General features: G+C 41.6%; 1 protein-coding gene across 4 annotated transcripts; it reads left to right on the plus strand.

Moving 5' to 3' along the window:
- The first annotated feature begins 1,629 nt into the window (after positions 1-1,629).
- On the plus strand, positions 1,630-17,204 carry TCP11L2 (t-complex 11 like 2). 4 transcript variants are annotated; one of them, XM_057382671.1, is made up of 12 exons: positions 1,630-1,979; positions 3,129-3,211; positions 4,599-4,723; positions 6,681-6,849; positions 8,092-8,227; positions 8,465-8,585; positions 9,320-9,540; positions 10,425-10,561; positions 11,517-11,704; positions 13,005-13,186; positions 13,870-14,042; positions 14,612-17,204. In XM_057382671.1, the coding sequence occupies exons 4-12, from the start codon at positions 6,714-6,716 to the stop codon at positions 14,854-14,856; spliced, it is 1,539 nt and encodes a 512-aa protein (XP_057238654.1). In that variant the 5' UTR covers positions 1,630-1,979; positions 3,129-3,211; positions 4,599-4,723; positions 6,681-6,713; the 3' UTR covers positions 14,857-17,204. The 4 variants fall into 4 exon arrangements, with proteins under 4 accessions (XP_057238654.1, XP_057238655.1, XP_057238656.1 ...); XM_057382672.1 differs by having other exon boundaries at positions 4,602-4,723; XM_057382673.1 differs by having other exon boundaries at positions 1,631-1,979; positions 8,095-8,227.
- Positions 17,205-18,432: the final 1,228 nt, after the last annotated feature.

Genomic DNA, 18,432 nt, shown 5'->3' on the forward strand with positions numbered 1-18,432 from the left:
AAGGGCACTACTACAGCTTAAAAAAATGTTTTAAAACCATCCCTTTCTGGAATCTCATCTCTTACTCTATGATTTAGGTGGTGGCCCTGAGATACTTTTCCCCCTAAAKTTACCTTTCATACCAGTATTTAGAAGCCAGTTTACTTGGTGAGGCTGAGGCATCCTTTTCCCTCCCTGTACAAGCCAGACCACTGAGCAGCACCAGTTTCCACAGTTGTCAGTCCACAGAGACAGCACACAAAATGTACCCTGAGTCTGGTGGTTTTGCAAGTACCCTTTGTGCAGTTCTAGCTGATAAATTAATAAAAGGTAACTCAGGTTTTCSCTGTATTTCAGATGGCATCTAAGCAAAAATGGATGTAAAAATTATAATAAAGAATGTCCTTGAAAGCCATAACACTTCTGTACAAGGCTGTGTACCATCAGAGTMTTCTCCAAAGCCCTTCTGAGCCTCTTCCAGACTGTCATTGCCATGTGACTTGCACAAAGGGGGCAAAGTAGTGCAAACACAGTTATTTAAAACATTTTCTTCTTTATAGAAGCCATCGGATTAGGTTGTTGGACTTAATCCCATGTAATGTCTCTGAAGGCCGGGCTGAGAGCAGCAGGGCTGACAGGTGCTCTGCATCGCTGCGAGCAACCGAGCACTTGGCACTTGCTCAGCCAAACTCTGTGCCCTGCTTCGACCCCTTGATTTTACAGCAGAGGTTAACAGGACCTTCAGTGGGCTTTGGTCTACCCGAATATTTTGTGTAGCTCACCACGGGTGCTAAAGGTGATCTGCAGGAAGGGGAGCTGGGTCTCCCATGATCTCCAAGGCTGGAGTTAGCGAGCTGTTGCCTCACAAATGACTGCSGGTGTTTTGCCCTCGGTGCTTCCTGCTGAGGCAGCGATGGCACGCAGCTCCTGTGACAGGAAGAAGCGATGACCCTGACAGGTACTGCTGGCCCGGTGGGTGCGTGAGGCTGCCCAGTGAATGATGTCAATACAGCAATAAACAAAGCATTTATAATGACAGTGCTGCGCTGTCCCGTGCTGCGTTCCTGAGGGGGCACTCAGCAGCCTCCGGACACCTCAGCCATGAGCGAGGGGGGTGACTAAACCCGGCCCGAGCGGCTCTGAGGCGATGGCGGTGACAGTGGGGGCCAGGATGGCGCGGGAGGGGCGCCTCACTCTCCCACTCATGGACGGAGTGAGGAAACCGGGGCAGGAAAGCACATTTAAAGCTCCCTTTGCGGGGCAGCGCACAGAGGCGGGCACACACGGCCCCACGGTCTGCGGAGCACAGGCGCTTTCCCCTCACGCCCCGGCTCTGCGGGATCGGTACAATTTCCCCTCACGCCCCGGCTCTGCGGGATCGGTACAATTTCCCCTCACGCCCCGGCTCTGCGGGATCGGTACAATTTCCCCTCACGCCCCGGCTCTGCGGGATCGGTACAATTTCCCCTCACGCCCCGGCTCTGCGGGATCGGTACAATTTCCCCTCACGCCCCGGCTCTGCGGGGTCGGAACAATTTCCCGGTAGCCCCGGCTCCCCTCGGCCGGTGTCCCGGTCCCTGAGGCGGCCCGGGGGCGGGGCGGGGCGGGGGCGGGACCAGCCCGGACGGACGGGCCCTTCCGTAAACACCACCCAGYCCGGCCCCCGGCCTACCCCCCGCACGCCGGCACGGCCCATTGCCAGCGCGGGGGAGTCCGTCGAATCGTATCTCCGTGTCCTCTCATATTTCTCCACGCTCAGTGCCCGGTCGCAGGCAGGATTAGGAGATGMGAGCAGGTTCTACGGGCATAAGCGGAGGCTGACTCGAGCGCCTCGCAYCACTCGCCGCTGGCAGTCAGGAAAAGGTGACGCGCCTCCCCCTCTCCGCCGTCAGAGATGGTCGTGGCCGAGGAAGACACTAATAGTTCGGGCTGGGTCCATAAATCCGGGGGGGACGGTGTGGAGCCCCGGTGAGCGCCGCGCCGGACGGTGAGCGGCAGCGGTGAGTGACTGCTGGGGACAGCGGGGCAGGGCAGGGCTGCGCCGGCCGGCTGGTGGAATGGATCGCGGTGGGGTGTCCGGGCACGGACGGGCGAGGAGCCGCGGGGTGAGTCCGGGTCAGCGCTGCCCCTCTCCTGTGCGGTGCGGGTGACAGGGAGGCGGTGGACTGGCCCTCGCTCTGCTATCCCCGGTGAGGCACCCGCTGCAGCCAGGTGGGTTTCGCAGTTCCTGCACTGGGTCCATAGTGCTGTCTCTGCCCTGTGTCACTTGGGCTTTCGCCATTCTTCAGTGTCCGCCGGGACGATGCACCCCGCGGGGTTGCCCCCTGCAGCCCCGGTCAGCAGAGCWGAGCACCCCGGCACATCCTCGGGGCACTTAGGGGCGGCTGGGCTCGCCTTCTCCGGGGCTGACAGCGAGCGTTCCCTCCTTGCGTCCCCCCCCCGGCCTCCCTCCCCCCGGGCCCGTCCTTGGAAACGCTGTTTGTTTTGSTCGGCGAGTGCCAAACTCCTGCCTCTGCTAACTGTTTAAAAACATGGGGCCGGGGGAGGAGACAGGCAGCGAAGCAGATGGAGGAAGAGGAGGAGCCGGCGGTTCCCCTCGGTGTCGCTGTCCCCGCGGGGGAGGGGAGCGGGCTGGGCTGGGCTCCCCGAACCATCACCGACCTGTCCGGCCGGAGGGCACTCCTATGGCCACGGCTCGGACACTCGGCCGTATCTCACTTTCATACCGTTTTTTAAGCTTTCACGAAGTGAAGTGTCTGTTCAAAGAGCTGTGGAACTWGAAAACTAAAGGAGAGAAATGTAGGCTGTAAGCTGTGAAAAATGAAGCGGGAGGAAATGCAAGCAACTCTTAACAAAGGCKCTTTTCTGTTCTCGTGTCGTGAGTGCTGGCAGAGGTGGAGTCAGTGAAAGGGAAACTCGAGACCAAATGAGATTCAGTCGGTGCCAGCTTGAAGATAGTAAGAATGTGAGCCCAGCAGAATAAACAAAGTTAAGCCCTTTATAGTGGTAAAACTGGACAGAGCACTCAAGTCTCTGTGCCCSTGCACACTTCCTTTGAACAAAGCAGGGCTGTGGAAAACCTTTCCTTGAAGATGGTATCTAAAGAAAAAACCAACAAACTGAAACTTCTTCTTCCCTCCTCCCCCCAGGTGCTTCATAAAATAACTTCTGAAGCAAACTTTCAGGAATAAAAAGTGTGTTTGTCCTCTRCTAACCTGATCTTGTAGTCTTGGTAAGTTCTAAATAAAGAATTGAGCTGGGTGGTGTAGTAACCAAGTAAAAATAAGATGCCTTTAAGCATCTACARTTTTGTATTCATTTTCTTTTTACTAAAATGAATAATCCCCAWCTGTCTAAATAGCAGAAACATGAGGATTTATTTCTTCATTGTTAAATTAGCTAGAATCTTGGGGTTGATACMTTTAGTTTTAGTTTGGTGTCCCATAGAGTTTATCCTTAAAAAACCCTACAGTATAAACTGATTGAAAGAAAACAGTTGGTGTGATGAAGCTCACGGTGATGGGGTCCAACCTAATATAAATGTAAACATGGGTGTTCTTTAATACAGCAGATTGTAACCCCAGGCTGATCCTTAGTAGAACAGGTAGGATATTAATCTGTTTATTAAAACAGCAACCTAATACATAATAACCAATGACCAAATTAAAAAATAACAAGATTATAGTTTATCCAAGATGGTGATTTATAAAGAGAACTTGCAAGACTAAAGGGCTTTCTGAAATATTATTATGTCACCATTATACTAATTTAAAGTTATATATAAACTTGGCTATTAGTTATGAACTAGAACTGCACTGTCTACASAAGTGCAAGGAAAATCAGCCCTTCCAGTGTCGGCTATAAAGCAAGACAGTTGCARTAAGACTGAGCTGTCTTTTGTTGTGACTAATTAGAAATGCCTTTTTTTGCTTTGTACTTCCCGTTAATATACTCGATGACTGTACTTTTGCCTAAGTGTTTTAGATGGCACCTGCAGATTCTGCTTGTATATTCATGTGTATTTAATTTGATGTGTTTATCTTTCAAACTTAGAATTTAGCAATAATGTTCTTAATCTGCAGAGAGCACCCATTCTTCCCATTGTGTTTGAAGCATTCTACGAGGAAGTGGCAAAAGATTGCAGTGTTTTTTTGTGTGTCATCTCCTGTTTCTGTGTTGAAACTTCTTACTTAGGTTAATCCTGCTGAAGCACTCTACTGACAGCCCTGCTGTCTGTATATGTGCATATATTGTAGGAGCAGATATGGTCTTGATACATCAAAATGTCACAGGCCTCTTCAAAATGCAAGTATTTGTTGCCAAAAGATCCTTTGATGGGAGTAGTGCTTAAAGACTTAATGTATATAGACCTCTAATTCTACCTTAACCACCTGATCTTCTTGGAAATCGAGATTGGGGTGGAAAATGGCAATGCTGACTTGCCTTCATGGCTTTAGTGCTTCTCTTAGGAGCACCTTGCAAACCTGARTATTTATTAACTTTATCATACCTAGAGGTAAGAGGKAGTTCATAAAACGATGATGTGTAAATTGTGTGAGAGTACTGGCTTTTTTAATGGTCATTTACCTTCTTCCATGTTATTAACACCTGAACTGAAGCAGYAGACACACCTTGAAGTGCTCATTCTAGGCAAGCAGTTTGCAAGACTTTGGGCCACTGCTCTCCTAACAACATTCATCAAATCTTTTGATGGACCACGTGCTGCAACATTAATCCTTTGGAGGTCAGTTATTTGTATGTAAATAAAGGCGTGTTGTACAAGATTAAGGCTTGAAAACAGTGTTCTTRTATTAATTAAAAATAAAAGGTGGAGGGTAATAAAAACTTTGCAGGCTCTGTACAAGGTTACTGTATTTAAGTAAGCAAGTCAACATGAAGAACTTTGAGTATGTTCTACAACTAGTTTCTCACAACTAGTTCCTGGTCAGAACCAACTTGGAGATCTGTAACACAGATTTAATTGAAGAAACAGTTTGTCTCTTCTGTAGCATTAATGAGTCACTCATTTCTAATTGTAAGTTAAATACATTTTCTAATATCTGAGCATTCTGGTGTTTTTAGGTTTTCTTGCAGTTCAGTCTTGTTTAGTTGATACTGTTTTAAATATCTGCTTGTTTTCAGTTGCTTGTTAGAAATAAAATTGCTGTTCTAATTAGAGAACATGATGTTAAAGATCACAGGTAATGTTGCAAGTCTTGGATTCATGACCTCTGTATTGTAGGCAAGTGTCTCTTACTGGCTTCTCCAGTCGAGTAATGAACTGTTAGCTGTTCTTGCTAGTGTGGCCAGTCCTTTTCATAAAAAAACCCAGCATMAAGTATGACATAAATAAGGTGTTCAAGTGCATCCTTTTTCCTCTTGGGAGAGAAAACATAACACTTTAGAAATGTTAATCRTCTCAATTAACAGGCTCATCAAGTTACAAAGGCCTATTCAAGATGAGTTGGTAGCCAAAAAAAATCAAATGCTCTAAGCTGTAGCTAGCTGCCACCGTAAGGAAATCTTCATTTTCACTACTTTTTGTCTATTCCAGGACTCCACAATATGTGCATTCACTTATGCATTCACATAAGTACAAAGATCATTCTTTTRTTGCCAAAAGTGGCTTTTTTTCCAAGTTCAGCAGTTGCAAAGTGTGGTGTTCCCTGCCAACTGAAGTTGATGTGGTTTAATTGTAAATGAAGTTACATGAGTTAAATTTGCTGATGGAAATCATTGTTGGCTGTGTCTCTTCATGAAAGTCTGCTACAGAATACTTCATGGCCATAATCAGAGATGGACAGCTTCTTTTGGTATCTGGGCCAAATTCCTGTGGTAGTAATTACAGCTGACTTCCAGCTTCTCCTTTTAATATTATTATGAACATATTCTTCACTTCCTGTCATGCAGTTGTTAATCATCTGCATCACACTGTGCAGCTGTCCATTTTCTGCAGATTATGTGTTTGGGAGGCAGTTTCTTTACATAGACAAAAACACTGTGAAGCACRACACTTCTTATTGATGGTTGTTCATGCTAAATAGAATATTAGGGGCTCAGAGTTGCCGTTCAACTTAAAGCAGAAAACCTATCCACCTTCACCCCTAGGAGGAGTGGTTTTTGGGTCTGTGCCATTGGTGATCTGATTCTGAGCACACACCCTTTTAAGACTTTCAGCTACACCTTGTAAGAATTGTAGTATTCTGAACTACTKGCCTGTTTTCTCTCTGCAACTTCTGTGTTTGCTTCACAGTTGTTAACACTCAGTGCAGCCTGTTTGTGGAAGGAAACTCATTGCTAAACACYGCTCCTTGGTGAAGTCAGGTGGGGGATGGTGACATGATGAGATCCCTTTATGGACATTGAAAATTACCAAAATTCTTGCAACAAACCGCTTCGGGTGCTCCTGTGGGTAGTGTTTCATTTATTAAAGCAGAACTAATTTAAGGACTGTCTGCAGCATTAAGGTATCATTARGGTATGAAACAGCCGAAGGTACAAAGCTTTCTTACAGAACAGCTATAGTGTATTGATAACTGTATGATTCTGCATGTCAGGCCAAATCCTTCCCTTTGTTTTTACTATGTAGAAAAGGCAATGACTTGATCTTTATTAACAGTATAATAACTAGTAGCTGACTTTTGAAAAACAAACAAACAAAGTACATGCTGGTTTTATGGGAACTGTGTTTGTCTTTCCAGGTCTTGTTTACTGTGGCAGAKAAGGGAATCAGAATGCCTCTCAATGATGACCAGAACAGTGACTCAGATTCTTCACGCCTCTCGGAAAGCACAGCTTCTTCCAGTGACTCGGAATACTCAAGGCAGAGCTTTAACAGTGATTCTTCCAGCAAACCCAGTTCCCCAGCGTGTAAGCCTATTTCAGCCTTACCTGCATTGTGCAGAGACCAATAAGGCTAACTTTCCTTGTTTCTCTTTGCTGTCGTGGGTAGAACCTGGGATTCTGAATCTGTTTAAGAATATTAAGAGAGAGGCATGGCTTTCTCTCTGCTGTGAAGCAGTGCATCTCCTTGTGTGTGGAACACCAGCAGCAGCTGTATCCATGGGGGTCTCCCTGTGCACTCCTTCCCTTCAGAAAGTGTAAGAAAAGTGTGTTACCATGGACTTCCTAATCTTGACATTGCTAGCAGCCTCCCACTCTACCAGATAATGCCTTTGTACAAAGGGTGGGTTTTTTCTGTTTGATCCCTGCGCTTAAAATTTAATTCTGTAACTTACAGATTTGTAATACTATATCGACTTATATGTCATCAATCTTGAATTCACGTTTTTCTTTAATAAATACTAGAATCAAACAGAAAATGCACTTTTGCACAAGGAAGATAATTTGAGTACCTTGGTTAGGATATGGTTTGTTTGTGTCTGTAAGCATTCATAGACCACACATAATTCTTGACATCCATGAAAATGAAATCTTAATTTGAAACAACCTTGTTAGTGGAGCTGCAGTTGGCAGCTGGCTCTTTGTCTTTCTRTGTTACCAGTCTTCCAAATATGAAATTAAATGATAGAATTTGCGGATTTAGAAGTGTTGGGAATTTGCTCTTGTTTTCCAATATAGAGTTTCTGGTTGTTGTTACTACTAACTTGTAAAAAAATGAGTACAACTTACATTCCACAGCAGATTAAAGATCTGCTGATCATAAATGGGGGGGTTTGCAAGTCAGTAATTTCAGAACCTTCCCAAGAGGCAATATAGCCATCATGTGCTCAGAATTATAATGGACATCTTGTATCTCTTACTGCACATGCTTTTGKTTGGGTGGCTTTGACAGAACAGTTAGTTAGGAAATCTGTGGAATGCAAGATCTTGTTTTAAAGGAAAGAAGATACCTTAGTTCAGATGCRGAAATATGAAATTGCTCCTCAGAATGTTTTGAGGTTTGTGTGGTATTTCCACACGAACGCACACACCCYCGATAAGCTGGGAGTTTCCTGAGTTAGTGTTTTAAGGAGATATAAAGGTTTGGTAATCTTGGGTTGTTTCTTCCAGAGTACTAGAATCAAATTAGCAAGCAGTAAAATTTCTAGGGTTTRGTGTTTTCAATTATGTTTATTAACTATAGATACTTGATCTGCTTGTTTGTTCCAGCAGCAAGCCCTCCCAAGGTTATCACATTTGATGAACTGATGGCAGCTACAAGAAATCTGTCAAACTGGACTCTAGCTCATGAAATTGCTGTAAATGCAAATTTTTGCATAAAGCATGAAGACTACCCACAAAACAGGTAACAGCATGAATTTTGCAAAAAGCAGCACTGGTGTTGGGAAGAGAGGAGAAATGAATGGAGCAGCCTAGACCATGTTTTGGGAGCTGATGATCCACATSCCAAGAAAGATGTGGCTGTAGGGTGTAATATGTGATGAGGTGTGCTTCCCAASAAGTGATCAGTCTCCTCTAAAACAGTTACAAGGATGAAAACTAATTTGGAGTCTTTTCTGTGCCTAATTGTCTTGCACCACAGCTTTGCAGGCACAGTGAAACAAATTGTACACAAGGCATTTTGGGACCATTTGGAATCGGAGCTCAATGAAGATCCTCCAGAATACAAACATGCTATCAAGCTCTTTGAGGAAATTAAGGAGGTAATGTTCTTCCTTCTCTGCATTGTTTTGTCAGCTTAGCTCCAAGAGTACCTTAGTCCACTGAAGGGTCTGCTTATCTTAGTCAACCCAACACCTTCTAGTTCTTCTTTGTATAAGTGGAATATAAGTGTGATCRTTCAGAACTGAAAATAGATATCTCTTTGTAGTGTATTTATAATAACCAGGAATATGGCCACGAACACACGGTGGCATGTTTACTCAGCTTTCACTGCACAGTGATGAGTTAAAAGTCATCTCTTTTCACGAAGCTTCACATCTCTACTAGCCTATTTCCAGAACCATACAGTGAGCTTAGGGCATGTACAGGRGTATAAACATGACTGCACCTGCCTCCTTAGACTTCATTGTTTGATTATTGCACAGGTGAGCATACACAGCTTCAATTCTGGCACARTAGGAAGTCTTTCAGAATTTTAAGTTAGTAAATGTTTGTTTAACAGGGTAGCCTCACAGCTTTTGAAGGAGTCTAATTGTTGACTTGCTTTTTGTTTTACTGGCTTTGAGCATTTTTTGCAGAACTGTACTGTTTTGTTTTGTTTTGTTTTGTTTTTTAACAGTCCTTTTTTCTGCACTACCTTTGAAAATGTTCAGTCTTAAAATGTCTGGTTATAATCTGTCAGTTATATACACCTGACATTAAAATTTCACTTGTGTGTTTGCTACATGGTTTTTTTTACTGATAAGCTTTTCCTTTTTTCCTCCCTCTAACACAGATTCTTCTTTCCTTCCTGACTCCTGGAGCAAACAGGATTCACAATCAAATTTGTGAAGTTCTGGATACAGATCTTATAAGACAGCAGGCAGAACATAATGCTGTTGATATTCCTGGGCTAGCTAACTATATCATCAACACTATGGGGAAGTTATGTGCTCCAATAAGAGACAACGACATAAAACAGTTAAAAGCAACTGACAATATCGTAGAGTTACTGAGGTTGGTATTTGCATGTGGTTTTTAGAGGGAAAAAACTCTGAAAGAGTACTGAGCATTGGAAGAGGGGGGGTAAAGGAAATCTAAAATTGTGTCAGTTTGCATAACACCTGTTCTCAAACTATAGGAAAACTTASTGAAGTGTTAAAGGGGAAGAGCTGTGACACGCTGACCAGATTGTGTGTCTTACTTGGTAATGGAAGGGTCGGATACCTAGATGAAACTAGGCAGCTRTGAATATCTAAGCCAACAACTCATGCAATAATCTGTTTCAGAAACTTTTTTTTCCTTCTTGTTCATTCTTACAAAATGWAAGCAGCGCACTTGTACTGTTCCTTTTTGAAGTGTTTGTTGCATGCTTCCTCTGGAAGGCCTAACTATGGATTTAAAAACTCTTTAGTTAAGATCTTACTTGAACTTGAGTAAAACATTTGTGTAACAGGGCAGAAAACAGTGCTCCTTTAGTACACTGAGATATTAAGAATAAATGGTAGTTGTTCTGCTGTTTATGTACAGGGATTAAAGCAACTGGATGAGAAGGATTGTTTCTCTTGATGCACTCACAGTGACCAAAAAATTATCTGTTCGTTTAGGCTGAAATGTACCAGTTCATGTAGCTTTTGCAAAACTTTCTKTTAGTTTTACAGGGTTGTAGCATTTAGTGATGCTACATTAGTCCTGTTCTCTCTAACTTAGACCAAGCCTCATATACACTACTCCTTCAAGTATTCCAGGTGATAGGTAACATACCTGTTACTCTGAAATACCAATGAAGGAGTTCACTTCTCCCAAAATYGAAATTACAGTGATAATGTACATGTACTTCACTTGTGCTGGTTAAAATCAACAGACTAAACTAAATGGTGAAATTCTGAATTTCCTTTCAGACAAATATTCCATGTTTTGGACCTGATGAAAGTGGATATGGCAAATTACACAATTAAAAGCCTTAGACCATACCTCTGGCATAACTTGGTGGACTACGAAAGAACAAAATTCCAGGAAATTCTTGAAGAAACACCAAGTATGTATCATGCTATATTTAAACTCTTCTTTAAAAAAGAAGCCTACTTAAATACATACTGTGAAAGAGCTATAAATTGCAGTTAACTTAGAGGCAAACTTCAATTCCTTGTCTGTATCTAAGTAATAGAAGAGGTTTTTGACAAGCAAGCTGTTMCTGGGTTATTGCTTAACTTGCTGTCAAGTTTGTCTGTCTGTAATCTGGGGAACTTTCAGACAAACTKAATTGGCCAAATTGGTTGGTGTCTGAAAAATAAGTGGTGACTCTTGGCTGCCTGGATGCAGAAGCCCTACGTAAGATGAGACTTTTCTGTGTGCAGCAGTTTTGTTAGTGTGAAATAAMCATGTAAAAACAGTTAGTGTGCCTGAAGGTTGGAAGGGGTGAGATCAATTTTTAATAAACAAAAGACARGGTCTGAACAAAATTTCTTAGATGACTCAAAGTCAGCTTGAWCCTCTATTACTGGTTTTGTATAATATGATTAAACAGTGTTCAGAAATACATCTTGCAAGAAGAATAAGTAAGCTTGCTAACATCTGGAGCCCTGAGGACCTGCAGTGTTGGTATGTGCAGCCTGAGAAAAACTCCATTACAACAAATTAAATGTTTTAATCTCCCTTCACCTCTAATTTTCAGTCTTACKCCCCAACTGATAAGTGGCCTCTCTGAAAAAGGGAAAAGAATCCTTTGGGAACTCAAACTTTGAGGCTTCTATTTTCTATAAATCTTGTATGAAGTCTAATAATTTGTGGCTGGTTTTGTACAAACTAGGTAGAATTTCAAGGTGACCAGTGGAAGATGATCTGWGGAGGAAAGTGAGTGAGGGAATTAACATGTGAAGACTCAGCAGTCCATTAAGTTGAATTCTCTTACGTATACAACTCTTCATTTTTCTCAAGGTAGTGCTTAGTTTGATGAAGGCATGCAGTAAAWCTGTGCTCTTTGCAATGCTTAGGTGCCCTGAATCTCACAACAGAATGGATAAAGGAATCAATAGAAGATGAATTGTCATCTGTTTCTGATGAGTCTTCATCATCCCCTGGTGCTGATAGTAGTTCAAAACCAATTATTAGTCCTACGTTGGTGCTAAACAATGGCTACTTGAAACTGTTACAATGGGATTATTGCAAAACAATTCCAGAGGTAAGAAGTGTATTTTGGTGTCTTCAGTTATATGAAATCATTGATGTGATATAATAATCCTGCTATTGATGACAGTAAGTCAGTATTCTCTTGCACTCAAATTTCTGCACAGTAAATYGGAAATGTGGAGATTATATTCTAGTCCAGTTTCTGTAATTCGAGATGGGCAAGTCAACAACCAGAAAAGAACAAGGTAAAGGTTGTTCTCCCTCTTTGCAATCATAGCTCACCAGCTCCACCCTAAGAGCAGTCGTGGTTGTGGTCAAAGGCTGGGCCTTGTACTGACAGTACTTGGCTTTCTGTATCTTTAAAAGAACTGACTGTAGTGTCCTGTTTTCCTAACAGCAGYGGGAATTGGTGGGATCACTCTTTAGAACAGAATCAGTAAAAACTTGAAGGCCTCTAAAGTAGGTAGTTACCCTTTCTCAGTGCGTGTAAGCTGTCGCTGCAGGAATTAGTGTTCAGTTTTTCCCTTCAGCTCCTGATTACTGACCTCTGCAACTTTCCATAAAGCCAATGTGGGATTTGCCATCAGTCAGACTAAAACTTGCCTTTGTAGGGAGGGCCATAGCTACGTGTAGGGTTGTCTGGCAGAGGATTTATAAATACCTAGGAATGCTCTTGATGTTCTCAGTCAGTGGACAGAAGGGACACCATTCCTGTGAACAGTTCTGAATAAGCACTACACTCAGGTATCCTCTGGTGGATCTAGATTGCCATACTATGAACTTGCTACCAGCTGCAGTTGGATATTAATGCCCCTGCATTGTCAGAGGTGGTATTTGGTTAGGATGAACTCTTTCCAAAATAAAACTAACTCCAGCTGCATCTTACTGTGGGAATTACTTATRTTCTTGGTATGATCAGCTTTTTGCCTGTAGCAGATTATGTATCACTTGCAGAACCTGCTCTGGTGGTTGTCAAGCACAGTTGTTCATCATTATCCATCGGTTACAAATATTAGCATTTTTTCAAAAGACAGAAGGTTATTCTTTCTGTAGCTTTGGTCATTACAATGCTCTGAGCATTCCATGTCATGGCCTGAATTGTCAGTTGCAGATTTGTCAGCAGTGATGAGGAATAAGATGCAAAATCCTCAGGATTACTTTTCTTCCCACCACAGGCTTACTTCTGATACTTGTACATAATGCCATTTCAAGCTGTTCTMCATATTTAGGGTATTTCAGTTGCTGTATTTGTGATTAACARTAGTAATGCTTCATGACTACATCCTAAATCTGTCCTTTMCCTTTTACTCTCCTTCCTTATTCCTAAATGAGTATTAYTGTTTCAATTCTAGACTTTAATAACAGATGAAGTTCGTCTTCAGGAGTTGAGAGAAAAGCTCAATCAATTAAAAGTCATAGCTTGTGTTTCTCTMATAACAAACAACATGGTGGGTGCAGCACTTGTAGATGTGCCTGATTTTGCTGAGCAGCTGAAAAGGATCTCCCTCCCTCTACTTGAAGGCATGAACAAGAAGTAAGGCCTTTTTTTTACTCTTTTTTTTTCAACTCTAACATTTTTTGACAGGAAACAGTTGGAAGCAATTCTAGTGGCATATCCAGTATTTTTATTATTAGGAAGATACCAAATTTTTATCTATATATTCCCTTTATAATAGAAGTCCACAATATGTTAGACACGTGTTTTCAAAGCTAGATTTTAATGAAATCATAGTCTTGATGTTAATATACAGATTTGGAGCTTTATTCATACACTCCCARTATTGGAGAGATRGTGTCAATGYATTCAYTAAATCATCTTGCTAGTTGCTTCAAATTTTTGTAGGTAGTTCAACTTACTTGGCTGCCCATTTCTTCTGCCAAGCAATGTGACTGTCTCATAAAATAGTTTTCCACTGTTCTTTTTCTCATGAAATGCTATGTATGTGGCCCAGAAGACAGGCACAAGTGAACTGGTGTCACYGCTGCACACTTGAAATTACTTTTCCCATTTTTAATCACAGTTAGGTCCTTATTTTATCTTCCACATAGAGATTTTCCTGTATCTGTAGATTTGCTTAAATCTGCAGCAGAAGATGAAAGCTTTTCAAAATTCTCTCATTGCAGAGAGCAGGTTGAAAATAAAGGGAAAGAAGACAAGTGAGGGYACTTTACAAACTACAGAAACTGAAGAATTTAATGCTTTTCTTTTTCTTCCAGGAGTTTTGATTTGAAGGAGGCTCTAAATGCTATTGGTGTCCAGATTTGCAGCACAGTGAACAAGTCTCTAAGTGAAAGAGGTCTTCCTACTCTTAGTGAAGAAACACAGAGTAATTTAATGGGTCAAATCGCTCATATTGTTGAGAAGAATAATCCTGTCTGTTCCTTGATTGGTTAGTAAGATACTACACAATTGTCATATTGCAGTGTCTGTTTATAAAATTATTCCCAGCAAACTTAATCAGCTGTCTAATTATCTTCTAAAAGCATTTTCTTACTGCAGTAAAATACTGGACCAGCTAAGACTAAGGAAATGTTGTTTACTTAGAGATGGTGTTCTTGGTATGCTGCAGAGCATGGTTAGTCACAGCTAGAACTGATTCTAAAAGTGCCTGAAGAGACAAGCCTAGGCAGCCTAGTATTTTGGAGAATTTGGAAAAATGAATGCTATTCAGTCTCCTTTCTTTATGTTCTGGGTTTAAACCTAGTGGTTTTTCCTTTGAGTCTACTTGATRTTAGATAATATAACTTGTTGCAGTATGTTTATGCTGTGTCTACCTTGCAGTAGCCAACTTTAAGAAACTTRCTGTATTGTTTCCCACCCCAGCACAGTCTTGGGAACAAGTTATTGCTTACATTGTTGGATTTTTTTGCTGTGCTGATGTTCAGGATGCTTACAAAGTGACTGTGGCTTCCTCTTGGGTTTACTTTTGTTCTGAGCATACTTTATATTCCATTTCAGACAAACGAATCCAGCTCTTCATGAGAAGCTTGCTTGCTCTTCCAAGTTTTCAGAAGTGTATGCCTACCATGCCAGGAGGCCTTTCTGTGATTCAGAGAGAGATGGAGTTTCTTGGATCTCAGTATGCAAGCATTGTAAACTTCAATAAAAAAGTGTACGGACCATTCTATGCAAACATACTTAGAAAACTGCTTTTTCCAGAGACAGCAATGGAGAAGACAGAAGCAGAAACATCTAGCAATTAAAAAATGTAGCCCTTTTTTATCTTCCAAGACAGTGGGGAAGTCACATCTTTAAGAACAGTGGGCTACTCCAGTGACTGTTGATAGAAAAAGATCTTGTAAAACATATACAAATAGTTACTGAAATTCACTGTAAAGAAATTAATGTCAAGGTCATATATATATTTTAATAGAAAASTACTTGTTTAATGGATTGTCACTTGTAATAGCCAGTGAGTTATTAATTTTCATAGCAAACATTTATTATGACTCACAGTGGGAAAGAGCTGGCAAAGTACATAGAGTTTTGCCATCGTCAAAACAAYGTTATTTTTCAACTTAAATATATTTACATATAGCAATGGATATTATGAAATGACGAAACAACTGTAGATAAAATGTACTATGCTTACATTGTATTTTTGTAGAGTAACATCTCAGACAACAATTACGTTTCTGAAGATACTTTGAAGAAGAAAGTATAGCATAACTGCTTTAGTAACCAAACCCAGGTTCATCCTAGGCGAGTTCAGGTACTCCTGAAATTACTGGACCCAGAACTTTGCCTGTGTTACACTAAGGAATGACAGTGTTATAAGCTGTTTGCAGGAGAGCAGTTACAGGCAGCATTCACCACTTCAAGTAGGAATCATTCAGAACTTCTCAACTGTAATTAAYGATGAACACCTAAGAAACGTGATATTGGGGGGGTGGAGGAAATTTCTGTATATAATGTTTATAAGCATTTTGTTTATTCAGTGGAGGTCATACAGATCTTTAATATGTGTATGTACTGATCTTTGATCTTAATGGGTGGATATTCAGTATTTTTAAATTTGGTCTTTCTAACCTTTATTCCCAAAAGCACTTAAAACTGACCTTACAGTGTAGCACAGAACTACCCCCTCCTTTCACAGCATCCAACAGAATGTAAGTTTTTCACAAGATATTCTTAGGCCTGAAAGCAAGAACCCAAGTAATTAGTCAGTTTTGAAAATATKATTAGATTCACTTTTTCACAGAGTCTGTGAGAAATGCTCCTGTTYTCCTCAAATTTCTTTGCCCCCAATACTTAGTTCCCATTTAAGGCAWTGGGTATCTTGCATACAGAAAATGAATAGGATTGGAATTGAGAAATGTGGAAGTGAACTTCTTTAAGTTTACACAGGCTTTATTTTGCATATTTCTGATTACTGGGATTAGATAGTGCTGGAATACATATTATAGACATGTTATTGTCTATGAAATTGAACATTTTACTTGAAAATAATATTTTAATATATTACCATATAATACTCCTTTTAAGATGTCATATATAGAAAACTTCAGCGTGGTACAAGTTGTAGCTTGTTTTTAATATTTTATATTACAATCTATTTTTTATGAAGAGAAAAATAACCKGTAAAAGCTTAATGTGTCACACAAATTGTAAATATACATTACTGTGTCTATCATAAAGGTCTAAAAAACCTGGGCATTATTAGCACTGTGGTTTTGTAGTCCATTTTTACAGGATTGTGTACCTTTTACAGCAAAGGAAATTACTTCTAGTCAGTTATTCTTCAGTGTCCAAGGACTTTGGTCACATCCATATGTTAAGGAAAACTTTATTCAAAATGCCTTTTTAGAGAAATTTCTCTAATGCACTTCTGTTCTATCCCTTGTAAACACATTGCACAAAATAAAGGTGAACACATATTTTAAAGGGAACWGTTTTCTGGAAAACCTGACAGAAAGGAAYTCTTAGAATATAATAACTGTGCCACTTGGTAGGCCWGGCTTGCTCAGATGAATATGAAATTTTCATAGGCAATTCAAAATCAGCAGGAGAATGCATTTCAAAAGCAGGTAGGGGGAATGAATCTTAGTGATTTGCTRCATCATTAGAAATACCTACATGGTTTTGAGCTTCAGCCCGAAGATGACTTTATGAGCATTTGAAGGTGATTGCTAACRTGATTATGAACTTTTTATTGTAATACTTTATATGCATTCTATTGTACAAATAAATATCAAAATATAGCTCTTTAATGAGCTGGGAAAACTGTCATACTAGTTTTTACCAGTAAATACTCAAAAGATGGCATTCAGTGTGGGGTTTTGGTGATTAAGGTGACTTGCAAAGGGCATTTTATAGCATGGCCTATGTTTCAAGTGATTGTTTAATGTGTTTTAATTTAAWGTTTCAAACATGGACATTGCATCTGATTAATGTCATGTGTTGCATGCTGATAATGCTACTGTGGCTGACATGCACTTGTCTCTACTCTGAACCTGTCCTTGTGAAACAAGATGCCATTCTGTAGCAGCTTTGTTAAAAAAACAAATATTTGAAGGTTTGTATGCATTAAATTTTGTTTGTGATACCATCAGTGGTGAAAAGTCATTTATACAAACCTTATTAACTGCAATGGATTTTTAAATGCCAAAGATAAATTACTCCACTAATAATATATTGTGACCGTTTTTCTGTTACTTCTCAGGAGYAGCTCCAATGACTTGTAGTGATTTTGCTGTACAGATAGTATTCAAAACAGTTGCTTGCTTAAATCTGAYTACTTGGAAGAAGGACATACAGGGTTTGCATGGCTACAGGGGTGGCTTCTGTGAGAAGCTGCTCCAAGCTTYCCCCTCTGTCYGACAGAGGRCTTGCATGGATTAAACATGGATTGCCACGTATTAAACAAGATTCTCCACTACCTGTGTGCTTTAGGCAGGAAAGCACATGGAAGGAGCCTGAACTCTCATTACTCCTCTTTAGTGTGGGGGCCTTGATGTCCAGGATGGATGGAGCCCAGATCCAGCTCTGGAAATGTTACTCACGTGGAACCTGAGCCCGAGCAGGCGGGTTTTCACACTCTGCTTTTAAAATTGACTCAGCAATTATTATACTACTGTATCTGTGTACATCCGAAAACTTACTGTCCCAGGAGTCTGCAGAGATCTTGTTCTTGTTCCATCCTGAAGCGGGCCAGATGAGCAGGTCCCCATTTGACTGGGATTTGGTGTCTTTAGAGCACCGACCGCTGGAAATGAAAACAGATTAACCTGTAGATGATTCAGCCACAGCATCCAAGATCAGCAGGCTCCCATAATAACAATAATAACGCTAAAATCTTACGTCCCACGCTAAAAGTTGCAGGARAGCCGTTTAAAGCCCAACTGCAGCGTCTCCCTGGCCCCTGAGGATGGCGGGCGGGGGGGATCCCTGAGGGCTGAGGGGGCACAAGGGACCGGGAGGGGATCCCAAGAAGGGGTCGGGCACTGGCGGGGGTGGGCTGTAGGATCCCGGGAAGGGATGTGTACCGTCAGGGGCGGGTTATAGGATCCAGGGAAGGGTTGGGTTCCGTCAGGGGCGGGCTGTAGGATCTCGGGAAGGGATGTGTACCGTCAGGGGCGGGCTGTAGGATCTCGGGAAGGGATGTGTACCGTCAGGGGCGGGCTGTAGGATCCCGGGAAGGGCTGTAGGATCCTGGGAAGGGTTAGATACCGTCAGGAGGGGGCTGTAGGATCCCGGGAAGGGTTGGGTACCATCAGGGGCGGGTTTAAGGATCCCGGGAAGGGTTGGGTACCGTCAGGGGATGGCTGTAGGATCCCGGG

The sequence above is a fragment of the Malurus melanocephalus genome, unplaced genomic scaffold (genome assembly GCF_030028575.1).
Source record: "Malurus melanocephalus ecotype Western Australia unplaced genomic scaffold, MMel_1.1 scaffold_578, whole genome shotgun sequence".
Lineage (NCBI taxonomy): Eukaryota > Metazoa > Chordata > Aves > Passeriformes > Maluridae > Malurus > Malurus melanocephalus.